This window comes from Tubulanus polymorphus, chromosome 12, assembly GCF_964204645.1.
Source record: "Tubulanus polymorphus chromosome 12, tnTubPoly1.2, whole genome shotgun sequence".
NCBI classification, from domain to species: Eukaryota; Metazoa; Nemertea; class Palaeonemertea; order Tubulaniformes; family Tubulanidae; genus Tubulanus; species Tubulanus polymorphus.
The window spans coordinates 1383958-1410340 of record NC_134036.1 but is presented as its reverse complement, the minus strand read 5'-3'; the positions used below and the strand labels follow the sequence as shown (position 1 = coordinate 1410340).

Genomic DNA, 26383 nt, shown 5'->3' with positions numbered 1-26383 from the left:
GGTCAACCGAATAAGCTTTAATTTACACTGGCTAAAAATTCGTACCTTGTTTCTCATTTCTGCTGAGCTTAACCCAAGTTAATTTAAAGTCCGTGGTCTATACCCCTCCTTTCAATAAAGATCTATCTACAAAGGTTCGCATTTTAGGCTACAAAAATTGTTACCTTGTTTCTCAAATTTCTACTGAGCTCATAAATTGACCGTCTATCTACCCTGTACATGACTATTTTTTTAAAATCATGATCAATCTAACAATAACAGACCCGACAGTTATAGAAATGAACTGATTACAAATTTCATCATGTTTTACGAATGTGACCCTCAGCCGATTAGGAGAAACAGAGTATAAATATTCTATATCAGCCTAACTATAGTGAATTGTATAAACATAATAAAAAAAACGAAAAGATGATAGAATAGAATTAGTTTTTCTTACCTTTAGCGATGGAGATACTTGACCTTCGTAACGCTAATAAAAACAATAGCAGAGCGAAAATAAACCTTAAGAAAGTAGATTTTAACGCCGCAAAAAGATGTTACAATGTACGAGCAAACTGCTTTCTGATGTATAATACTTGAACGTTCGGTCACATGAGTTTAAAAAAAACGTCTTCCTATTCAGGAGTGTATTATATAACTGACAATATAAAAGGTGCACGGTGTTAAATGAATGTATGCGTCGCATCTGTGAAATCCGCGAAAGCGTCACCTACCGGTCTACCAGGAAGTAAATTGCGATTTACGTATTTTATGTTTGAAACAGAAAACTTCGTCGTTCAAAGGAAGACGTGTCTGAACGGCGATCAGTGAAAAACTCTGCGACAACTTCCTCTTTTCAAGATAGATATGTTCTATTACGAAGAAAATTGTTGGAAAATTATTGGAAAAAGTTAAATGGGAAAATGAACATTGGGCGTCAAACGTGTGCAGTTGGTTACTCTTATTACAGTCAACAAGATGAGAAACCTTGCATTATGAAGTACAGACAACCATTTGAATGATTTTTATGTAGTTTAGAAATTATTTTCATTCGGAAGTTTTTGATACGTGATGTTTTATTTTGTAAATCGCGCTGTAAATCTTCGTGAATACACGTAGTGCGATATCAGAATAGAATGTCTTAACTTGACAACAAAAAATCACCACAATATTCTAAAGCATGTTATGAGCCACAAATGCTCAAAAGTTGGTCAAAGATCCACTGATTAACTCTAACCAACTGACCCCCGGAATCGTAAGTCATTACGTGCTTTATAATCTCCGTGATTATTTTGTGTTGATCCAACCACAAAAGAAGACTCCATTCCTAATAAACTAAATTCATTATTACCAATGTATCATATGAATCATATTGTTGAAATTTCAAAAATGGCTTATCATGTCTTTTGTTCAACATCAGAAAAAGAAGTATTTTTGGTTAACTATTTCTAAAGTAAATCTATGAGTTCATGAAAGACTTTCCTTTTGTAAAAAAAACCAAGAACAAAACAAAATAAAACAGAAAGCACCGAATGTATTTCCGGAAATGAATTTTCTTTTGTTAAATAAGACAATAATAAAAACATTAAGTGCAAAAATAAACATCAAATTCAAATCAGTAAAAATCTACATATTTTATTCTAGATTATGTACAATATTCGAGTTCATTATGAAAGTAAAATAATCAGTTATATTCATATAAGGACTGTGAGTATAATCAATAAACGTGACAACAGGTAACAACTAACTGTCAGTAGTTATTTTGATTTTATACTAGAAATTACGAGCTTTCGCTTTTACTAGTGTATATGTATATTAGGTGGATAGGTGGATAACAGTAAGGGAAGGAAGTGGATGATACACGATGTGAACGCGGTGATTACAAATATGAGTTTTTAGATTAACTAAGAATATCTAATTAAGAGTGATAATTACATTAATCACCTTTATATTGAAATCTATTTCTTTTGAAAAATATCTGAATATATCTTTATTTACATTGAAATTATAACGTAATACAACACTCAGTTTTATAGATACATAATTAGATAGCTGATATATGAATTATGTATGAATATATATTCATGAACAAAAAAGTAATCGTAAACATAAACACAATAAAACCGGACAGTTTCTGGAGTAGACCTAAGGTTCCTCAATACGAAAAGTACGTTAATCTTTATGTCCAAGAGTCCGAGCAATATTTTGAATAAAACGATTTAAAAAGATTCATGATTAAACTAGTAAGTGAATTTCGTTGCCTCGTGTTCGAGCTAGTGGCGCCATCACTCGGTTAATGCCAGGTGTAAAGTAGCAGTTCAGGTGCCTTTACTCAGATTCCCTTTTCTGATTGTTTGCTTTTCTTCAGCATTTCGAATCATAATTCTAACTAAGGTTCACATAAGTGTCGAATCCTTGTAAATAGAATATCACCAGATCGTGTAGAAACTTGTACTGTTCCTATGAATACGAAAACAAGAAAAATACATCAATAAAATTACTCGTAAAAATACAAAGAAAATCGATTAATTTCTTACCAAATTTGGAATGAATTGAGGTCGAGTCATTCGTAGTTTTTGTATACAGTGATAAATATCGATTTGTTCGCTAGATGGCGCCTTGGTGATCAGTTCAAATGCCGCACAAAATAGCCCTGCTCTCGTTGTGCTGTCCCTGTAAAATTTGCATTATCGATAGAATATGTGATATTGTTTTGAATAATTGACTGATGTTGCTAAGATACGAACATGCAATGTACAACAATAGGACTGGTCACGTGTTCTCTTGTAACTAGATTCACAAACTCGAATAGATGTTGTAAATCAGGAACCGACTCATCCTCAGGCCATCCTAAAAACTGGATCTGACGAATCTGATGCGATTTCTGTGAAATCAAAGAAATACAATTGATCTGATCAGGTCATAGTAAATAGCAATGTCGAAGGAAATTCCGAAAAATACTATCTTTGAATAGATGATACCGAAACAACTCAACATACATTGTGTTTTTGGAGGATCAAATCTCGACGAACGATGGTCTTACAGGGCAATGATACCTCCTCCACAGTGATTGTAAAAGGACCGAATTTGATACTTCCAGCTGCAGGACAATAGTTTGCATATGTCTGAAATCAGAAGGTGAATTCTGGAAAAAGATACCTACAAAGCAGACCTATGTATACTAGATGCTAGACTAGGAATACACCTTACCGGATCTTGTGGATATTCTTGATGCATCATTACAATAATTTCACAGTTATAGTCAAAGATCATTTGCCAGAAGTCAGTAATTGTCGTTTGTAGTGGACTTTGTGTAGCTATAAACACGTTTTTATCTGTGATCGTCTATAAAAAGGAAAGTATTTCAATCAGATTCTTATAACTTATCGATATCTCAACTGAAGATTATCGAGGCTTAATGCCCCCCTCCACCGGATATTCCACGGATAGCTATTAAATTAGAATCAAACTCACGTGCACAAATGTAGCATTAATGAACCCTTTATGTGAGAGTTGCGGTTGATACTGTGCCTCGGGAAGGATGTCTTTGTATCGAGACTTTCTAACATTGTTGAGTAGTTTGGCCACTGCTAGTGATTCCTCGTCCTGAATCGGAGTCGATGCCTTCAAAACCTGCATCAGAAAACAACGCATTGGGTAATTATTTTCTTCAAAACCAAACCAAGGAAAAAAAAATTGAAATCTAGTTTATCTGGGTCAATGGATTCATTGCTGCCATCTGTTTGTTATCCAAAACCCTTCATCTCATTTTGGCCGATCTTAATACGTACAAGAAATTGTTCCTCTATTTTATCAGACACGTTTCTAGATACAGGACGCATTGCCTTTCTTTCCTCGTATGATTCTCTGAAACTCGTGGTCGGGTACGCCACCGGTCCCAGTACCAGTTCCTCCAGTAGAATCTGGTGCACGAGAATGTACTGTTTCTGAAGTAGATAGTAATAAGGAACACGTTGTAGTTATCCATTTTGGAAACGTGAAATGAGAGGCAGTACATTTATTAAGATTTTACCATATTCTGGATCATTTCTGGTCTTTGTTGTCGTAATTTCCTAGTCATGTCGAATACGTTAACGAGTCCATCTTTCTTAGCTTTTTCAAGAAGCTGCTCCGTTGCGATATAACAACCTGTCCTTCCAGCACCAGCACTGAGAACACAACACAAACAATAACATTTCTAAACTTGTCCTTAACAGTAAAGGACTGGGAGATTTTCGAATTAATTTACCTGCCATGAATCAGCACAAGTCCCTGATCCGGGTCGGTAAGACGCTGTTTGATGAACTGTTGCATACGAACAACAGATGAAGCCGGGAACGGTACACCATGATCCGGCCATCCTCGATAGTGACAAACTAACAGATTATGTGCTTCTTTGTGGCCACGCTATGAAATAAATGAAAAGTTACTCATCGGGAGAGTCTATTAAAATCGATATCTGAACCAAGCTTATAGATAGCAGAAATACCAACACTAGGTCACTCATGATAAAGCAATGACATGATCATTACCTTTGTAATGGACAAGAAATGTACGGCAGCCGGAGGCTCAGTGTGTGTTTCCATTTTCTCTGCAACTGTCACTGTAATATCTCCATATCGACCTTTCGTGTTCAGTTTTGTTGGCCAATATAAATGACACTTCACCTGCAAGTTAAAAATCAACGGTACTTATTTTTCTACATTTTGCCTGTTTACGCTTCAGCATCTTAGAGTATTTTTGCCACCTTCTTATCTTTGCCATGTCCTTCAGTCAGGTCGGTGAGTACAATAATAGCTGGACATTTCTCTTGCCAAATCATCCGCCAATGGTCATTGATTGTAGATAGCAATGGAGCTGAAAGAGCAAGTTAGATGAGTGAGTGCACAAGTAACACGAAACAATTGAATCATGAGACTTACCCTGGCAAGCAATACATATCACATGACCAGTTAGTCCCTGAAAATTAAATTCAGAATTTCGGTTTATATACAATAGGAGGACAGGAAAACCTTTGCAAGAGCATAGAAGGATTGATTCCTTACCCGAATATAATTGGCATTGATGTAATCTGATGTTGGATCTTTACCGGTTTGTTCCAGAACAACTCTAGTCGAATCATCTAGAAAAAACCACTCAAAGTCAATGAAAGTCAATAGAGATGTTTCACAAGACAACTCTTGTATTTACGACAGAACCCATGTCTATATAATGACCAGGCAATACTTACAGGCCAAAATGTTTGGAAACCTGTTTTTCTCAAGATTTTCCACTTTCTCAGCGCAGGCGCTCAATCCTCGTCTCAACTTGAGAACACTCTAAAGACAAAATAGATCCAAAAAATAATCACATCTCTAACCGACGCGTAGTCGCAACCTCCCTGCAATTTTACCTGAAATTCTTCATTCATGTTCTTCCACTCATCAGAGGTTTTCATCAAAGTATCTCCCAACAGGTCACAAATCATAGTAGCGCCTTTAGAAGCGATTTCGTAGTGATGATCCTCGCCATCTTGCGTTTCGCATACAGCATTCGGATCGTCATAGATATTGAAATACGCGGAGCTTTCTATATAGACAAGAATCATAGTGTTAAAACATTATTAGGCTTCAACTTTCCAAAACCTCACGGTCTTGAGACAAACCTCTTGAAAATGCAGCATTTGCACTAGCTGTATTTTCATGTCTCGGTGATTTAGGACAATTCACATAAACAGCCTCTGCTTCTTCTCTCGCCAAAGGTATTTCAATACGTTTATCAGAAGGTGAAATATTCCCCATGGATATTTCTGCATTGTTCGATGTTTGTTTAGTTTTGAATCCACCGCGTCTGAAAAGTTAAGGCGTCCATATAGTGGGTAACTGAATGAGAACATTTGTGAGAATAGGGGCATTGGGCGATTGTCAAATGATTTGCATTGGACTATAGAGGTCGCCACTATTCGCTCGTACCTCCAAACAATATATAGAGCAACAGCAACCAATAACAGTATAAGAACAGCTGCAACAACGCCACCTATTATCCCTGCCTTACTAGACGGTGCTATAACAATGATTCTCTCTTGCTGTTCTATTGGTGGATAATGCCGAAACGTTTCCTGAAAAATCAAAAAAAAAATGGCTAGAGTCACCTCCAAATTGGAAACTACAATTTGCATTGAAACACTAGATGAACTCACTCCGTTATAATTGACAACGATTCCTAGAATAAAACTGTAAGATTTTCCAGTTTCTAGAGGAGCATTAAAGTAACCACTATAGTTACGTGTATCACCAACTGTAAACTCAGAGGGCACTTCCGGTGGTAGAACTGCAGTAATATAAACTGATAATCCTCGCTGTTTAGCTTCTTCGTACGAGACGTACTGTGATTGGTTGACTGTAAGCTTCCGGCGACGGCTGATTGTTTCATTATGTTTCTTGACGATCACCTCGTAACCGCTGAAAATCAGAGCAAAATTGTTTTATAAGATCATGCGGTATTTATAGATGAAAATAAGAGGACACTTACGTGATGTTACCAGTGTTAACACGTGTTATTTGAAGTGTAACAGTCGTGTCTGTTACTGCTGCTTTCTTGACAACCAGTTGAGGAATTGTTATTTCACCTGAAATATCAGTAAGTGACAATGTTGACAAGTGACTTCAATGAATACTTGAGGTCATTGGGTTCAAATTACTCACCTGTCCAAAAGCTAACACTGGCAGGTGACCCTTCACCTTTTCTATTCCAGGCATAAATTGAACATTTGTATTGAGTAAAAGGTATCAGTGACGTCGTTATGTCTAAAGTTGTGATGGAGCCTTCGTTTTTAGGTTTGTTGATTGTTTTTATATCTGATAAAGGTGTTGTGGAAGTTGTACTGATGGGTTCACACGTGAGCTGAAAAAAAGATAGGAGACATGTTACAGTATAGAGCTGGTGGTGCCCTCTACTGGTCAGGACAAGTTAATTCCTACCCGATAATTGATGACATCACAATTTGGACTGTTTGGTAAAGTCCATGTCAATGTAGTTTTCAATGTATCCCTCGTGAATGAGAAGTCGAGAGAAGCGGGAGGTCCTGGTACTGAAATCAACACCAAACACAAATTAAGTAATGCGATTCTGTGAATTGACATCTACTTGATGACGACAGCAACATGTTTAACTCATTTACAGTTTAAGAGTTTATTAGAATGAGGGGTTTTACCTGCACACAAAGTTAATACTGTACTAGTCAGACTCGCAGTTGATATAAGTTGACTGTTCACTAATTTCTGTAGTCTAACAGCTATCTTATACTCGGTATTATGAGTTAAACCAGTAATTGTGTGATGTGTAAGGACTCCTGCAGATTCCCGATTAGTCCAAGTGTTTTCTGATATCTTACGATAAACGACTTGATACTGAACGCTGACAGTACCACGTCCTGAATCTACTACAGAACCCGAGTAAGCTGTCCAACTGACTTTTACACTGTTATCTGTCAGTGCAGATTCTGTTAATAGCGAAAACAACTTAAATTCTGAAAATAGATCGATGTTAGTTTTAGATGAACAAGGATCTTTACTTTCAGTCGTTTACAGTTGGGACCGAGATTCTAAGGAATCTCTGATTCAGTGTAATATACCTGACTCGCACCACTTTCCGATGTAATTCTGTGAACAGCCAGATTGACAGATACCACTCAAATAGTCACAACTTTCATTGTTGTAACATCTACATTCAATCATACATCCAAATGAGTTCGATCCCTTACTGCAATCACCGGGTGCTAAACAGAAATTCAAATTTGATACGAAAAATATGAATCATTCGATCTTTCGGAAATATGTTCTCATTACAAGTCACTGAATATTTTTATAAATCGATATAATTTTAACAATGATAAATCCATAAATGAATGGGTGCTTAAAAACAAAACTTTGGTAATAAAGGGAGACTTCTTTTCATTTCAAAATTTTTCGTTCGGGGGTAAATTCTATATAAAAGTCACTGAATATTTTCAAGAAAAGCAAAATTCATTTTCATACTCTTTATAGTTTACACATATATATAGTCATGTAAACTTACCGATATATTTGAACCCGATGACTTCTATTTCTACCAGGTTGAGATACTCTGGCCTACCAATGTTCTTGTGTTGAACGGTGACGTATCGTCCAACTATAGGACCTGGGCTGCATTCTAATGTTTTATGCGTACCACAGAGAGGGGGCCCCTGGTAAGCACATATCGGGTTAGATGTAGAAATACTTGTATTGGTGCCATATTCATTTCCAACTCGAATCTCCAGGTTGCGCGAACGTTTTTCTGAGAAAAAGAATTAAGAAGCTTTGAAAGATGAAAACAAATAATAATGCACGACATCCGGGAAGCTGAAGATTGCTTTGGGTGCAAAACAATTCTGTTCAAATTCTTTGAAAAAGAAATATAAAAATAAATTAATTGTTTTCGACAGGCGCACGGCCCCTAAAACAAATTCATAGTCATCGACTGAAAATGTTAACACGTTTGAAAAATTGATTCAAAATTTTCCAATGACGCATTTATTACAAAGTTGTCATCCATGGATACCACAGACACATTGTTGTCGAACTGAATTTATTTACAGATTATTGATTATTGATGACTCAGAGTTCTAATTATAAAGATAGATATTTCGGTAGAGTTCAATCTTGGTTAAACGTAGGGTAACTGAAAACTCTGTGGAACTGAGTCCGGGATATTTAAAATCCATCAATGATTGGTTAGTTTTGAAGATATTTCATCTACTAGACGGAATTTATATTTAACGAGACTTTTCCAGCTAGTTGTATTTTTTTCTATCAGATTTGACTGAAATAATCAATGAAACAATCAATAATGATAATATGTACTCACTCCACGGCTGGTCGCAGCTCGTCGCGTCTGTTCTATCCCAAAGTGTAACTTCATGTACCACGTATTGAGTTCCGAGATCAATTCTAATCCAGGCGTTTTGATCTGAACGAGTGTGGCATAGATCGTAATCTATTCTTCCTACCATCTGACCATCTGTACATTTATACCCACCAGCCCACATGTAAGCGGATGACGCTGTAACTGTTTTACCACGAGCCACGTTTCCTACAACACACATTTTGTGAATAAGAGATTTGAATTATTTCACGATTTTTCAAAACGAACAAAAACAAATTGATTCATAGTTATTTCATGATTTCAACTAGAATTAAACAAAACTAACATTTTTTTCTTTACGCGACAAAATAATTAAGAGTTGATCTCAGTTCGTCGACAGTTCCCGGGTGTTACATAAATCTATGATATTTTTACTAATAGATTTTTTCCCGCTTACGGATTAGTGACGTTAATCCGTATAAGGATTAGTGTTAGTGTTATTCGGTTAATCTGAGATAAATCTAATGAAATTTACAACATTCTTGTATTTCCTTTAGATTTATTTTTGTAAAGGCTTTTACGGAGTTAATCCGTTAATCTGATATAAATCCGAGGTTCAGTGATATTTGACCTGACCCCGGTTTACTGGAGCAGAAACAGAAACCTTACCGATTTGACAAGCTGGTCCGGTCCATCCTGGTGGTGTCCAGGGATACGGAGTTCTTATTGTAGACTCACATGCAGTGTTAGGATTTGGACACGTTAAAGCGCCATCTATATTCTGACCTATCATTGGACATTCGTCCACGGCTGTATTATTGCAATGACACTCCCAACCAGTACAACTCTTGCCAAAACATTTCGCTGAAATGACAAAAAGAAGATTATTTTACAAAAATATTCTCTAAAAATATTATGCTGTTCTCCAACAATAATTCTCTTCTTTCTCTGGTTATCATCGATGCTCTCGTATGGATTGAAATCGTACAATATTTACGATTTCCGCATTTTTTACAGCTCTGGAACCAATGAGTATTGATTAACTCACCTGATGTGTTTGTGATGAATAAACATAGAATCAACAACAACAGAAAACGAAAGATGTTTCTTTCACGATACATTTTGTTTATCTGAATGACACAGTATGATATCACTCACATATCTATGCAATTAACTTCCTTTTGATTTTCAAATAAATCATTTTAAAGGAAGTTTAAACAAATTTCAGATTTGCTAGTTTATTTTGCTCTGAGGGGGAGGTTAGGAAGGAGGCCAGAACAGAACATCAAGGGTCGCCGTTACCTGAATAGGAAAAAAATAAATAAAAGAAAAAATCTTTGATAAGCAAAAAGAACAAATTATCAAAACATGAAAAAAAAAACAGTTTAATTCATAGTGTTAACGGATTAACTCCACTCAAATCCTTAGCACGATAGACATGACACCCCTTTCGTGTAAAATGAGACAAACCATTGGTTTTCCCCGTATCAGAAAAAAAGGCATCAGCTGAATAGGGTGACCACAAAGCTAATTGATCACCAATTAAAATCATTAAAATCATGGATCATTTTTTCCTATCATTACTTCCTTGTATAAATACGTGAATCCGGGTCATTGTTTCGATAAACTGTAATAATAAAAATACGTTTAAAAATGATGAAATTGTCAAAATAATAACATTCAATATTTAGAAGTCTAGAAAATAAATTCATATTTCTATATGAACAATTTTTACCTGTCGTTAAATCTTTAGTTTTACTGAAATAAAAGAGTGACGATTTTAACTCGATTTTTTCAATTCTTCAAATTTCTGGGTTCAGCAAATACCTTTTGAATAGACGGTACCGAAATAGTCGGTTTGAAGGACTAATGGGATTCGAACCAAATCAAACTAATCTGTAATTGATGAGTTATGTATTAGTGATCTGTTATTGATGAGTTTTCTGTCATTTAAAAAGAAGGTGGCATTTGGTGCGAAACAATTAAAGGGACGACAACAACAAAATGATTCCATAAAAACTTACATTCCACGTGATTTATTTCCTCTGTTTCTGAGTTGTTTTATCGGATACACGAGTAGAAATATTACGATCAGAATGAACGCAATGCTACCAAGAACCACTCCAGCAATTATCAGCGGGACTAAAGACGTGACGGTCCACGCATTGTCATCGACTGAATGAAGAAATTAAGTTTGAAACGCGAAATTTCAATATCTAAATCAGTAGAAGTGCAAAGATCGGTTCGCGGATAGGTCATTAGTTTCAACGAATAGCTGAGCATTCCACCTGATGATGGCTGTTAGTCAACAGCCGAAACGTTGTGGTTTCATAATAATACATTTGATCGTATAATTTTAAATTCGAAGTGTGGGATTTCTTCATTTAGCTGAGCATCTTACAAAACACAAACTTTCGCCATTTTTTGTTTTTGTATTGCACAGCCGTTAGTTAGCCGCAAGTGGATATTAATGGGGAATATTAGCGATGAGAATATTCGGAACAGTAATTACCAGTTTTAAGGATATCCAATGTAATAATATCCAGGCTACCGATCGAATTCTTCAGTTGACACGAATGAGATCCATAATCAGACGCCTGGACTGATTCGATAGTAACTTCCCAGCACATTATATCTAATCTGAACCAATTAGTTCTGTATATGAACTCGTGGATGCAGTTTAAACTCGTCGCTTGCGGATTTGCATAGTAGCCTATCATAAATCTAACGCTTTCCCCTTTTTTTGCGGCTACGGTTTCAGTTTCTCTGAGAGCGTTGGTGCATCTGTGAAAAATGAAAAAGTTTTTGGTCACATTATCAGAATCATTCTAAATACTGTATTCATCCATAATCTGAGAGTCCTTATAAATGGGTACAGGATAATGGTGCCTAGAAACTGGAAAGCTCTTTATTGGCTGGTTACTTACATTGAACATCGACAGTAGCGATATTACTGAAAGTAGAACCTCCTGTATTGGTCGCATTACATCTATATTGTCCTGGGGCCAGTTGCACAGTCATGACTTAAGTCCAAAAATGGTCTTAAATCATAAGACCGGTCTTAAATTGTTAGATTGGCTATAGAACTAAGTTGGTCTTAAACTAGTCTTAAGTCTAAGCCATGACTATGCAACCAGCCCCAGAATCAGTTCTTGATACATTATCTAGGGCTAAATAATCATTCGTGGATCCGATTGATTTCCAGAAACCCGAAACAGTTGAGAATTGCCATACGAAAGTGAAACTATCAGGATTTCCACCAGTTGCTGCACAGTTAAACCGAATCGAGCCGCCTTCCCTTACGACAGAGTTTACTGGAGTCAGCGAAACAGAATCTGCCGAATCTATAGAATATGAAACATCTACTTTTCATTTTACAGGAAAGAAGAATATTTTAGAAATATAATGTAACCTATATATAGAAAAAAAAAGTTTGATAAAATAGAAAAGAAAAATGATGTCGTTTAAGGTGTTATAAACGTCACTTACACAATACTGACAGTGTCGTGGAGTTGGTGACCACATGAAAAGACACACCGTTCTGATAAGCAGTACATCTGTATTGCCTTCCATTTTATCCTTATCGGTTGTAACTACCAAACTACTAGTAGATACCCGACCACTGTGAGGACCAGGTTTATGATTGATTGCTGGGTTGGGTGAAACATTTGTCCATGTTGATACCCCATATCTGTACGCCCAGACAATTGAAAACTCTGGGTTACTGGAGTCAGAGTTTTCGATGTGCCTTGGACAACTGGACCGTTTGGAAATTCAGTCAGCACAATGAATTCGGGTGGAACTGAAAATAGATATCGCTACTGACATGGATTTGCTTTGTAAAGCCCAACGCACACAGCACAACTATACAGTTCTGCTGCTGTCCTATAAATAATTAACAAACAATTCACAAAATTACCAATTTACAAGTGGAAATTCTAAGATAACCGTTTGCCATTTCCCAAGCGACATTGCGAAAACCTAGTAGATTTTATTTACCATATATTCATGTGCACTGCGTCATTAGCAACAACACCGACATCATTGGCAAACACTTCTGTAATGAAGATGAACACTGATTTAGAATATATCGCAGGTACCGCTGTGTGTGGACAAGACGTTTGATATTCTAGTCCGTTTTGTAAACAGTTAAACCGCGATCGAGATTATGAGCATGTAGAATTAAATCTGTAGCACGACCCGGCTTCAGGATTATATTAACTAAACGCACGTACCAGTGTTTCCAAAACTATTAATATTATACTATTATTATTATTATTATTATTATTATACTATTAATCCTTACCTTCCTATACATACTGTAACCGCACAAAGCCTTTAATAGAAATAGTATACAAACAAATATCATGGATGATAACACCGTGATGTCTAGGGGCTACTAGTGGTCAGTTTAGGATCGTTAACGGGGGAAAACGAACCCATTGGCCATATGTAATCACTATGATAGAATACATGTACCTTCGGTTCTATGATAGCCTACCAGACAAGCTTTTTCAGAAACTTCAACAATTGAAAAAAAAACTGGGTCAACCGAATAAGCTTTAATTTACACTGGCTAAAAATTCGTACCTTGTTTCTCATTTCTGCTGAGCTTAACCCAAGTTAATTTAAAGTCTGAGGTCTATACCCCTCCTTTCAATAAAGATCTATCTACAAAGATTCGCATTTTAGGCTACAAAAATTGTTACCTTGTTTCTCAAATTTCTACTGAGCTCATAAATTGACCGTCTATCTACCCTGTACATGACTATTTTTGTTTTAAATCATGATCAATCTAACAATAACAGACCCGACAGTTATAGAAATGAACTGATTACAAATTTCATCATGTTTTACGAATGTGACCCTCAGCCGATTAGGAGAAACAGAGTATATATGTTCTATATCAGCCTAACTATAGTGAATTGTATAAACATAATAAAAAAACGAAAAGATGATAGAATAGAATTAGTTTTTCTTACCTTTAGCGATGGAGATACTTGACCTTCGTAACGCTGATAAAAACAATAGCAGAGCGAAAATAAACCTTAAGAAAGTAGATTTTAACGCCGCAAAACGATGTTACAATGTACGAGCAAACTGCTTTCTGATGTATAATACTTGAACGTTCGGTCACATGAGTTTAAAAAAAACGTCTTCCTATTCAGGAGTGTATTATATAACTGACAATATAAAAGGTGCACGGTGTTAAATGAATGTATGCGTCGCATTTGTGAAATCCGCGAAAGCGTCACCTACCGGTCTACCAGGAAGTAAATTGCGATTTACGTATTTTATGTTTGAAACAGAAAATAAAACTTCGTCGTTCAAAGGAAGACGTGTCTGAACGGCGATCAGTGAAAAACTCTGCGACAACTTCCTCTTTTCAAGATAGATATGTTTTATTACGAAGAAAATTGTTGGAAAATTATTGGAAAAAGTTAAATGGGAAAATGAACATTGGGCGTCAAACGTGTGCAGTTCGTTACTCTTATTACAGTCAACAAGATGAGAAACCTTGCATTATGAAGTACAGACAACCATTTGAATGATTTTTATGTAGTTTAGAAATTATTTTCATTCGGAAGTTTTTGATACGTGATGTTTTATTTTGTAAATCGCCCTGTAAATCTTCGTGAATACACGTAGTGCGATATCAGAATAGAATGTCTTAACTTGACAACAAAAAATCACCACAATATTCTAAAGCATGTTATGAGCCACAAATGCTCAAAAGTTGGTCAAAGATCCACTGATTAACTCTAACCAACTGACCCCCGGAATCGTAAGTCATTACGTGCTTTATAATCTCCGTGATTATTTTGTGTTGATCCAACCACAAAAGAAGACTCCTTTCCTAATAAACTAAATTCATTATTACCAATGTTTATCATATGAATCATATTGTTGAAATTTCAAAAATGGCTTATCATGTCTTTTGTTCAACATCAGAAAAAGAAGTATTTTTGGTTAACTATTTCTAAAGTAAATCTATGAGTTCATGAAAGACTTTCCTTTTGTAAAACGAATCAAGAACAAAACAAAATAAAACAGAAAGCACCGAATGTATTTCCGGAAATGAATTTTCTTTTGTAAAACAAGACAAAAATAAAAACATTAAGTGCAAAAATAAACATCAAATTCAAATCAGTAAAATCTACATATTTTATTCTAGATTATGTACAATATTCGAGTTCATTATGAAAGTAAAATAATCAGTTATATTTATATAAGGACTGTGATTATAATCAATAAACGTGACAACAGGTAACAACTAACTGTCAGTAGTTATGTTTATTTTATACTAGAAATTACGAGTTTTCGCTTTTACTAGTGTATATGTATATTAGGTGGATAGGTGGATAACAGTGAGGGAAGGAAGTGGATGATACACGATGTGAACGCGGTGATTACAAATATGAGTTTTTAGATTAACTAAGAATATCTAATTAAGAGTGATAATTACATTAATCACCTTTATATTGAAATCTATTTCTTTTGAAAAATATCTGAATATATCTTTATTTACATTGAAATTATAACGTAATACAACACTCAGTTTTATAGATACATAATTAGATAGCTGATATATAAATTATATATGAATATATATTCATGAACAAAAAAGTAATCGTAAACATAAACACAATAAAACCGGACAGTTTCTGGAGTAGACCTAAGGTTCCTCAATACGAAAAGTACGTTAATCTTTATGTCCAAGAGTTCGAGCAATATTTTGAATAAAACGATTTAAAAAGATACATGATTAAACTAGTAAGTGAATTTCGTTGCCTCGTGTTCCAGCTAGTGGCGCCATCACTCGGTTAATGCCAGGTGTAAAGTAGCAGTTCAGGTGCCTTTACTCAGATTCCCTTTTCTGATTGTTTGCTTTTCTTCAGCATTTCGAGTCATAATTCTAACTAAGGTTCACATAAGTGTCGAATCCTTGTAAATAGAATATCACCAGATCGTGTAGAAACTTGTACTGTTCCTATGAATACGAAAACAAGAAAAATACATCTATAAAATAACTCGTGAAAATACAAAGAAAATCGATTAATTTCTTACCAAATTTGGAATGAATTGAGGTCGAGTCATTCGTAGTTTTTGTATACAGTGATAAATATCGATTTGTTCGCTAGATGGCGCCTTGGTGATCAGTTCAAATGCCGCACAAAATAACCCTGCTCTCGTTGTGCTGTCCCTGTAAAATTTGCATAATCGATAGAATATGTGATATTGTTTTGAATAATTGACTGATGTTGCTAAGATACGAACATGCAATGTACAACAATAGGACTGGTCACGTGTTCTCTTGTTACTAGATTCACAAACTCGAATAGATGTTGTAAATCAGGAACCGACTCATCCTCAGGCCATCCTAAAAACTGGATCTGACGAATCTGATGCGATTCCTGTGAAATCAAAGAAATACAATTGATCTGATCAGGTCATAGTAAATAGCAATGTCGAAGGAAATTCCGAAAAATACTATCTTTGAATAGATGATACCAAAACAACTCAACATACATTCTGTTTTTGGAGGATCAAATCCCGGCGAACGATGGTCCTACAGGGCAATAAAACTTCCTCCACAGTGATTGTAAAAGGACTGCATTTGATGCTTCCAGCTGCAGGCCAGTAGCTTGCATATGTCTAAAATCAGAAGATGTATTCTGGAAAAAGATACCTACAAAGCAGACCTATGTATACTAGATGCTAGACTAGGAATACACCTTACCGGATCTTGTGGATATTCTTGATTCATCATCACAATAATTTCACAGTTATAGTCAAAGATCATTTGCCAGAAGTCAGTAATAGTATTTGCCATTGGACTTTGTGTTGCTATAAACACGTTTTTATCTGTGATCGTCTGTAAAAAGGAAAGTATTTAAATCAGATTCTTATAACTTATCGATATCTCAACTGAAGATTATCGAGGCTTAATGCCCCCCTCCACCAGATATTCCACGGACAGCTATTAATTCAGAATCAAACTCACGTGCACAAATGAAGCATTGATGAACCCTTTATGTGAGAGTTGCGGTTGATACTGTGCCTCGGGAAGGATGTCTTTGTATCGGGACTTGTTAACATTGTTGAGTAGTTTGGCCACTGCTAGTGATTCCTCGTCCTGAATCGGAGTCGATGCCTTCAAAACCTGCATCAGAAAACAACGCATTGGGTAATTATTTTCTTCAAAACCAAACCAAGGAAAAAAATTGAAATCTAGTTTATCTGGGTCAATGGATTCATTGCTGCCATCTGTTTGTTATCCAAAACCCTTCATCTCATTTTGGCTGATCTTAATACGTACAAGAAATTGTTCCTCTATTTTATCAGACACGTTTCTAGATACGGGACGCGTTGCCTTTCTTTCCTCGTATGATTCTCTGAAACTCGTGGTCGTGTATGCCACCGGTCCCATTACCAGTTCCTCCAGTAGAATCTGGTGCACGAGAATGTACTGTTTCTGAAGTAGATAGTAATAAAGGAACACGTTGAAGTTTTCCATTTTGGAAACGTGAAATGAGAGGCAGTAACTTTATTAAGATTTACCATATTTTGGATCATTTCTGGTCTTTGTTGTCGTAATTTCCTAAACATGTCGAATACGTTAACGAGTCCATCTTTCTTGGCTTTCTCAAGAAGCTGCTCCGTTGCGATATAACAACCCGTCCTTCCAGCACCAGCACTGAGAACACAAACAATAACATATCTAAACGTCTCCTTAACTGTAAAGGACTGGACGATTTCAAATTAATTTACCTGCCATGAACCAGCACAAGTCCATGATCCGGGTCGGTAAGACGCTGTTTGATGAACTGTTGCATTCGAACAACAGATGAAGCTGGGAACGGTACACCATGATCCGGCCATCCTCGATAGTGAAACACTAATAGATTTTGTGCTTGTTTGTGGCCACGCTATGAAATAAATGAAATGTTACTTATCGGGAGAGTCTATTAAAATCGATATCTGAACCAAGCTTATAGTTAGCAGAAATACCAACACTAGGTCACTCATGATAAAGCAATGACATGATCATTACCTTTGTAATGGACAAGAAATGTACGGCAGCCGGAGGCTCAGTGTGTTTTTCCATTTTCTTTGCAACTTTTACTGTTATATCTCCATATCGACCTTTCGTGTTCAGTTTTGTTGGCCAATATAAATGATACTTCACCTGCAAGTTAAAAATCAACGGTACTTATTTTTCTACATTTTGCCTGTTTACGCTTCAGCATCTTAGAGTATTTTTGCAACCTTCTTATCTTTGCCTTGTCCTTCAGTCAGAGCAGTGAGTACAATAATAGCCGGACATTTCTCTTGCCAAATCATCCGCCAATGGTCATTGATTGTAGATAGCAATGGAGCTGAAAGAGCAAGTTAGATGAGTGAGCGCACAAGTAACACGAAACAATTGAATCATGAGACTTACCCTGGCAAGCAATACATATTACATGACCAGTTAGTCCCTGAAAATTAAATTCAGAATTTCCGTTTATATACAATAGGAGGACGTGGCAACATTTTCAAGAGCAGAGAGGGATTGATTTATCACCCGAATATAATTGGCATTGATGTAATCTGATGTTGGATCTTCACCGATTTGTTCCAGAACAACTCTAGTCGAATCATCTAGAAAAAACCACTCAAAGTCAATGAAACTCAATAGAGATGTTTCACAAGGCAACTCTTGTATTTACGACAGAACTCATGTCTATATAATGACCAGGCAATACTTACAGGCCAATATGTTTGGAAACCTGTTTTTCTCAAGATTTTCCACTTTCTCAGCGCAGGCGCTCAATCCACGTCTCAACTTGAGAACACTCTACAGATAAAATAGATCCAAAAAATAATCACATCTCTTACCGACGCGTAGTCACAACCTCCCTGCAATTTTACCTGAAATTCTTCATTCATATTCTTCCACTCATCAGAGGTTTTCATCAAAGTATCTCCCAACAGGTCACAAATCATAGTAGCGCCTTTAGAAGCGATTTCGTTATGACGATCCTCGCCATCTGGCGTTTCGCATACAGCATTCGGATCGTCATAGATATTGAAATACGCGGAGCTTTCTATATAGACAGGAATCATAGTTTTAAAACATTATTAGGCTTCAACTTTCCAAAACCTCACGGTCTTGAGACAAACCTCTTGAAAATGCAGAATTTGCACTAGCTGTATTTTCTTGTCTCGATGATTTAGGACAATTCTCATAAACAGCCTCTGCTTCTTCTCTCGCCAAAGGTATTTCAATACGTTTATCAGAAGGTGAAATATTCCCCATGGATATTTCTGCATTGTTCGATGTTTGTTTAGTTTTGAATCCACCGCGTCTGAAAAGTTAAAGCGTCCATATAGTGGGTAACTGAATGAGGGGGAACCTTTGTGAGAGTAGGGACATTGGGCTATTGTCAAATGATTTGCATTGGACTTTAGAGGTCGCCACTATTTACTCGTACCTCCAAACAATATATAGAGCAACAGCAACCAATAACAGTATAAGAACAGCTGCAACAACGCCACCTATTATCCATGCCTTACTAGACGGTGCTTTAACAATGATTCTCTCTTGCTGTTGTTCTATTGGTGGATAATGCCGAAACGTTTCCTGAAAGATCAAAAAGAAATGGCTGGAATCACCTCCAAATTGGAAACTACAATTTGCTTTGAAACACTAGATGAACTCACTCCGTTATAATTGACAACGATTCCTAAAATAAAACTGTATGATTTCCCAGTTTCTAGAGGAGCATTAAAGTAACCACTATAGTTACGCGTATCACCAACTGTAAACTCAGAGGGCACTTCCGGTGGTAGAACTGCAGTAATATAAACTGATAATCCTCGCTGTTTAGCTTCTTCGTACGAGACGTACTGTGATTGGCTGACTGCACGCTTCCGGCGACGGTTGATTGGTCCATCATGTTTCTTCACGATGACCTCGTAATCGCTGAAAATCAGAGAATATCCAGTTTAAAAAAATCATGCGTTATTTATGGATAAATGTATGGAGGACACTTACGTAATGTTACCAGTGTTAACACGTGTTATTTGAAGTGTAACAGTCGCGTCTGTTACCGCTGTCTTCTTGACAACCAGTTGAGGAATGGTTATTTTACCTGAAATATCGATACAGACAATGTTGACATCGATGACATCAGTGGAAATTTGAGGTCGTTGTGGTCAAATTACAAACCTGTCCAAAAGCTAACACTGGCAGGCGAGCCTTCGCCTCTACTATTCCAGGCATAAATTGAACATTTGTATTGAGTAAAAGGTATCAGTGACGTCGTTATGTCTAAAGTTGTGACGGAGCCTTTGATTTTAGGTTTGTTGAATGTTTTTATCTCTGATAAAGGTGTTGTGGAAGTTGTACTAATGGGTTCACACGTGAGCTGAAAATAGATAGGAGACACGTTACAGTATGGCGCGGGTGGTACCCTCTACTGGTCAGGACAAGAGAATTCCTACCCGATAATTGATGAGATCACAATTTGGACTGTTTGGTGCTGTCCATATCAATGTAGTTTTCAATGTATCCTTTGTGAATGAGAAGTCGAGAGAAGCGGGAGGTCCTGGTACTGAAATATATGCAACAGACAAATTACTTATAAAATACGAATTTACATCTACTTGATGACGACAACTAATAGCATTTTAAATGGACCTACAGTAGAACAAACATGTTCAACACAATTCTGTGTTTGAATTGATGATTTAGAGTTTATAAGAATGAGGGGTTTTTACCTGCACACAAAGTCTGTATAGTTAGTATTGGACTAGTCTGACTCGCAGTTGATATAAGTTTACTGTTCACTAATTTCTGTAGACTAACAGCTATCTTATACTCGGTATTAGGAGTTAAACCAGTAACTGTGTGATGTGTAAGGACTCCTGCAGTTTCCTGATTAGTCCAAGTGTTTTCTGATATCTTACGATAAACGACTTGATACTGAACGCTGACAGTACCACGTCCTGAATCTACTACAGAACCCGAGTAAGCTGTCCAACTGACTCTTACACTGTTATCTGTCAGCGTAGATTTTCTTAATTGAGAAAATAACTTAAATTCTGAAAAAGAAAATTGATCTGTATTGAAGTTCATGGATATTCGGTCTTTTGCGATTCATATTGGTTACTATATTCAGGGAATAGGGCGTGAGATTCCCAGGAATCTATGATTCAGTGTAATATACCTGACTCGCACCACTTTCCGATGTAATTCTGTGAACAGCCAGATTCACAGATACCACTCAAATAGTTACAACTTTCACTGTTGTCGAAACACGGATAACATTCAATCATACATCCAAATGAGTTCGATCCCTTACTACAAGCACCGGGTGCTAAACAGAAATTCAAAATTGATACGAAAAATATGAATCGTTTGATCTTTCGGAAATATATTCTCATTACAAGTCAATGAATATTTTTATGAATCGATCTAATTTTAACAATAATATAATCCTTAAATGAATGGGTGCTTAAAACAAAATTTTGGTAATAAAGGGAGACTTCTTTTCATTTCAAAATTTTTCGTTCGGGGGTAAATTCTATATACAAGTCACTGAATATTTTCGAGAAAAGCAAAATCCATTTCCATACTCTTTATAGTTTACACATATATATAGTCATGTAAAACTTACCGATATATTTGAACCCAATAACTTCTATTTCTACCAGGTGGAGATACTCTGCCTTACCAATGTTCTTGTGTTGAACGGTGACGTATTGTCCAACTATAGGACCTGGGCTGCATGCTAATGTTTTATGTGTTCCACAGAGAGCGGGGCCCTGGTAAGCACATTTCTGGTTAGATGTAAAAATACTCGGGCTATTTCCGACTCGAATCTCCAGGTTGCGCGTGCGTTTTTCTGAGAAAAGATTAAGGAGCTTTGAAATATGACAGATTACTCCATGAAAATAGAAAATAATGCACGAAATCAGGGAAGCTGAAGATTGCTTTGGGTGCAAGACAATTCTATTCAAATTCTTTAGAAGAAGAAATATAAAAATAAATTAATTGTTTTCGACAGGCGCACGGCCCCTAACACAAATTTATTGTTATCGACTGAAAATGTTGACACGTTGAAAAAGTTGATTCAAAATTTTCCAATAACGTATTTTTTACGATGTTGTCTTCCATGGATACCACAGACACATTGTTGTCGTACTGTTTGATATTATTGATTATTGATGACTCAGAGTTCGATATTTCGGTAGAGTTCAATATTTCAACTCATCTTGGTTAAACGTAGGGTAACTGAAAACTGTGTGGAACTGAGTCCGGGATATTTATTTGTGATTCCTAGAATCGATCATTAATTGGTTGATTTTGAAGATATTTCATCTACTAGACCGAATTTATATCTAACGAGACTTTTCCAGTTAAAAGTTCTATTTTTTCAGATTTGACCGAAATAATCAATGAAATAATCAAAAATGATAATTTGTACTCACGCCACTCAGCGGTGCAACCAATCCCGTCTGTTCTATCCCAAAGTGTAACTTCATGTACCACGTATTGAGTTCCGAGATCAATTCTAATCCAAGCATTTTGTTCCGCTTCAGTGTGACATACATGATCACTAGCCATCCCAGTGACCGTCTGACCATCTGTACATTTACTACCGGGTAACAACTCATAGTAAGTGGATGACATGTTAACTGTTTTACCACGAGCCACGTTACCTACAAAACACATTTTGTGAATAAAAGATTTGAATTATTTCACGAATTTTCAAAACGAACAAAAACAAATTGATTCAAAGTTATTTCACAATTTCAACTAGAATTTAACAAAACTAACATTTTTTTCTTTACGCGATGAAATAATTAGAGTTGATCTCAGTTCGTCGACAGTTCCCGGATGTTTCATAAATCTATGATATTTTTACTAATAGATTTTTTCCCGCTTATGGATTAGTGACGTTAATCCGTATATGGATTAGTGACGTTAATCCGTATACGGATTAGTGTTAGTGTTATTCCGTTAATCTGAGATAAATCTAATGAAATTTACAACATTCATTCGTATTTCTTTTAGATTTATTTTTGTAAAGGCTTTCATGGAGTTAATCCGTAAATCTGATATAAATCCGAGGTTCAGTGATATTTGACCTGACCCCGGTTTACTGGAGCAAAAACAGAAAACTGACCGATTTGACAAGCTGGTCCGGCCCATCCTGGTGGTGTCCAGGGATACGGAGTTCTTATTGTAGACTCACATGCAGTGTTAGGATTTGGACACGTTAAAGCGCCATCTATATATCCGTTGATTGGACATTGGTCCACGGCTGTATTACTGCAATGACACAACCAACCAGTACAACTCTTCCCAAAACATTTCGCTGAAATGACAAAAAGAAGATTATTTTACAAAAATATTCTCCAAATGCTGTTCTCCAACAATAATTCTCTTCTTTCTCTGGTTATCATCGGTGCTCTCTTATGGATTGAAATCGTACAATTTACGATTTCCGCATTTTTTACAGCTCTGGAACCAACGATTATTGATTAACTCACCTGATGTGTTTGTGATGAATAAACATAGAATCAACAACAGCAGAAAACGAACGATGTTTCTTTCACGGTACATTTTGTCTGTCTGAATGACGCAATATGATATCGCTCACATATCTGAGGGGGAGGTTAGGAAGGAGGCCAGAACAGAACATCAAGGGTCACCGTTACCTGAGTAGGAAAAAAATAAATAAAAGAAAAAATCTTTGATAAGTAAAAAGAACAAATTATCAAAACATGAAAAAAAAACAGTTTAATTCATAGTGTTAACGGATTAACTCCACTTAAATCCTTAGCACGATAGACATGACACCCCTTTCGTGTAAAATGAGACAAACCATTGATTTTCCCCGTATCAGACAAAATAGGCATCAGCTGAATAAGTACATACCACAGAGCTAATTGATTACCAATTAAAATCATGAATCATTTTATCCTATCATTACTTCCTTAATATATATATATCAGTACATCTGTATTGCCTCCCATTTTTATCCTTATCGGTTGTAACTACCAAACTACTAGTAGATACCCGTCCACTGTGAGGTCCAGGTTTATGATTGATTGCAGGGTTGTGTGAAACATTTGTCCATATCTGTACGCCCAGACAATTGAAAACTCTGGGTTACTGGAGTCAGTTTTACATGTCAGAGTTTTCGATGTGCCTTGGACAACTTGACCGTTTGGAAATTCAGTCAGCACAATGAATTCGGGTGGAACTGAAAATAGATATCACTACTGACATGGATTTGCTTTGTAAAGCCCAACGCACACAGCAAAACTATACAGTTCTGCTGCTGTCCTAGAAATAATTAACAAACAATTAACAAAATTACCAATTTACAAGTGGAAATTCTAAGATAGCCGTTTGCCATTTCCCAAACGACATTGCGAAAACCTAGTAGATTTTATTTACCATATATTCCTGTGCACTGCGTCATTAGCAACAACACCGACATCATTGGCAAACACTTCTGTAATGAAGATGAACACTGATTTAGAATATATCGCAGGTACCGCTGTGAGTGGACAAGACGTTTGATATTCTAGTCCGTTTTGTAAACAGTTAAACCGCGATCGAGATTATGAGCATGTAGAATTAAATCTGTAGCACGACCCGGCTTCAGGATTATATTAACTAAACGCACGTATCAGTGTTTCCAAAACTATTAATATGCTGCCTCTGAGAATTAACTATTATCAACAATACCGGTATGGTGGTCCTTAACTGCCACTGTCACTTAAACCAATGAAAACTGAATTCAGAGTCTGAATCGACCCACAAAATGTCGGTGCTAATCCTTACCTTCCTATACATACTGTAACCGCACAAAGCCTTTAATAGAAATAGTATACAAACAAATATCATGGATGATAACACCGTGATGTCTAGGGGCTACTAGTGGTCAGTTTAGGATCGTTAACGGGGAAAACGAACCCATTGGCCATATGTAATCACTATGATAGAATACATGTACCTTCGGTTCTATGATAGCCTACCAGACAAGCTTTTTCAGAAACTTCAACAATTGGAAATAAAAAACTGGGTCAACCGAATAAGCTTTAATTTACACTGGCTAAAAATTCGTACCTTGTTTCTCATTTCTGCTGAGCTTAACCCAAGTTAATTTAAAGTCCGTGGTCTATACCCCTCCTTTCAATAAAGATCTATCTACAAAGGTTCGCATTTTAGGCTACAAAAATTGTTACCTTGTTTCTCAAATTTCTACTGAGCTCATAAATTGACCGTCTATCTACCCTGTACATGACTATTTTTGTTTTAAATCATGATCAATCTAACAATAACAGACCCGACAGTTAAAGAAATGAACTGATTACAAATTTCATCATGTTTTACGAATGTGACCCTCAGCCGATTAGGAGAAACAGAGTATATATGTTCTATATCAGCCTAACTATAGTGAATTGTATAAACATAATTAAAAAACGAAAGGATGATAGAATAGGATTAGTTTTTCTTACCTTTAGCGATGGAGATACTTGACCTTCGTAACGCTAATAAAAACAATAGCAGAGCGAAAATAAACCTTAAGAAAGTAGATTTTAACGCCGCAAAACGATGTTACAATGTACAAGCAAACTGCTTTCTGATGTATAATACTTGAACGTTCGGTCACATGAGTTTAAAAAAAAAAACGTCTTCCTATTCAGGAGTGTATTATATAACTGACAATATAAAAGGTGCACGGTGTTAAATGAATGTATGCGTCGCATCTGTGAAATCCGCGAAAGCGTCGCCTACCGGTCTACCAGGAAGTAAATTGCGATTTACGTATTTTATGTTTGAAAATAAAACTTCGTCGTTCAAAGGAAGACGTGTCTGAACGGCGATCAGTGAAAAACTCTGCGACAACTTCCTCTTTTCAAGATAGATATGTTCTATTACGAAGAAAATTGTTGGAAAATTATTGGAAAAAGTTAAATGGGAAAATGAACATTGGGCGTCAAACGTGTGCAGTTGGTTACTCTTATTACAGTCAACAAGATGAGAAACCTTGCATTATGAAGTACAGACAACCATTTGAATGATTTTTATGTAGTTTAGAAATTATTTTCATTCGGAAGTTTTTGATACGTGATGTTTTTGTAAATCGCGCTGTAAATCTTCGTGAATACACGTAGTGCGATATCAGAATAGAATGTCTTAACTTGACAACAAAAAATCACCACAATATTCTAAAGCATGTTATGAGCCACAAATGCTCAAAAGTTGGTCAAAGATCCACTGATTAACTCTAACCAACTGACCCCCGGAATCGTAAGTCATTACGTGCTTTATAATCTCCGTGATTATTTTGTGTTGATCCAACCACAAAAGAAGACTCCTTTCCTAATAAACTAAATTCATTATTACCAATGTTTATCATATGAATCATATTGTTGAAATTTCAAAAATGGCTAATCATGTCTTTTGTTCAACATCAGAAAAAGAAGTATTTTTGGTTAACTATTTCTAAAGTAAATCTATGAGTTCATGAAA

The 26383-nt window shown here is 36.2% G+C and overlaps 3 protein-coding genes across 7 annotated transcripts; all 3 read right to left on the bottom strand.

Moving 5' to 3' along the window:
- Window positions 1–1575: 1575 nt before the first annotated feature.
- LOC141914056 (receptor-type tyrosine-protein phosphatase kappa-like) lies at window positions 1576–9981 on the bottom strand. Its single transcript, XM_074805323.1, has 27 exons — window positions 9890–9981; window positions 9511–9705; window positions 8845–9069; window positions 8035–8274; window positions 7592–7735; window positions 7172–7486; window positions 6939–7048; window positions 6663–6861; window positions 6490–6586; window positions 6158–6419; window positions 5931–6076; window positions 5624–5808; window positions 5372–5547; window positions 5210–5297; window positions 5025–5101; window positions 4902–4938; window positions 4727–4836; window positions 4512–4646; window positions 4229–4386; window positions 4013–4148; window positions 3771–3926; window positions 3454–3612; window positions 3190–3324; window positions 2979–3104; window positions 2727–2863; window positions 2517–2652; window positions 1576–2439 (listed from the first exon to the last, which is right to left on the bottom strand). The coding sequence occupies exons 1-27, from the start codon at window positions 9960–9962 to the stop codon at window positions 2365–2367; spliced, it is 4032 nt and encodes a 1343-aa protein (XP_074661424.1). The 5' UTR covers window positions 9963–9981; the 3' UTR covers window positions 1576–2364.
- A 91-nt stretch (window positions 9982–10072) lies between these two features.
- Window positions 10073–13996, bottom strand: LOC141914057 (uncharacterized). Its single transcript, XM_074805324.1, has 11 exons — window positions 13824–13996; window positions 13148–13177; window positions 12841–12898; window positions 12331–12643; window positions 11769–12185; window positions 11354–11625; window positions 10866–11016; window positions 10669–10737; window positions 10577–10599; window positions 10381–10468; window positions 10073–10143 (listed from the first exon to the last, which is right to left on the bottom strand). Exons 6-8 carry the CDS (start codon window positions 11559–11561, stop codon window positions 10728–10730), a joined length of 369 nt encoding a protein of 122 aa, XP_074661425.1. The 5' UTR covers window positions 11562–11625; window positions 11769–12185; window positions 12331–12643; window positions 12841–12898; window positions 13148–13177; window positions 13824–13996; the 3' UTR covers window positions 10073–10143; window positions 10381–10468; window positions 10577–10599; window positions 10669–10727.
- A 1040-nt stretch (window positions 13997–15036) lies between these two features.
- Window positions 15037–25462, bottom strand: LOC141914117 (receptor-type tyrosine-protein phosphatase T-like). Of its 5 annotated transcripts, none has more exons than XM_074805388.1 (30): window positions 25366–25462; window positions 24689–24718; window positions 24299–24356; window positions 23386–24101; window positions 23019–23210; window positions 22321–22551; window positions 21507–21734; window positions 21057–21206; window positions 20608–20931; window positions 20332–20441; window positions 20057–20255; window positions 19883–19979; window positions 19549–19810; window positions 19320–19468; window positions 19009–19193; window positions 18757–18932; window positions 18595–18682; window positions 18410–18486; window positions 18287–18323; window positions 18112–18221; window positions 17897–18031; window positions 17614–17771; window positions 17404–17539; window positions 17162–17317; window positions 16847–17005; window positions 16583–16717; window positions 16372–16497; window positions 16120–16256; window positions 15910–16045; window positions 15037–15832 (listed from the first exon to the last, which is right to left on the bottom strand). In XM_074805388.1, the coding sequence occupies exons 4-30, from the start codon at window positions 23456–23458 to the stop codon at window positions 15758–15760; spliced, it is 4041 nt and encodes a 1346-aa protein (XP_074661489.1). In that variant the 5' UTR covers window positions 23459–24101; window positions 24299–24356; window positions 24689–24718; window positions 25366–25462; the 3' UTR covers window positions 15037–15757. The 5 variants fall into 5 exon arrangements, with proteins under 5 accessions (XP_074661489.1, XP_074661492.1, XP_074661491.1 ...); XM_074805391.1 differs by having other exon boundaries at window positions 23088–23210; XM_074805390.1 differs by having other exon boundaries at window positions 23386–23553.
- Between the last annotated feature and the right edge of the window lie 921 nt (window positions 25463–26383).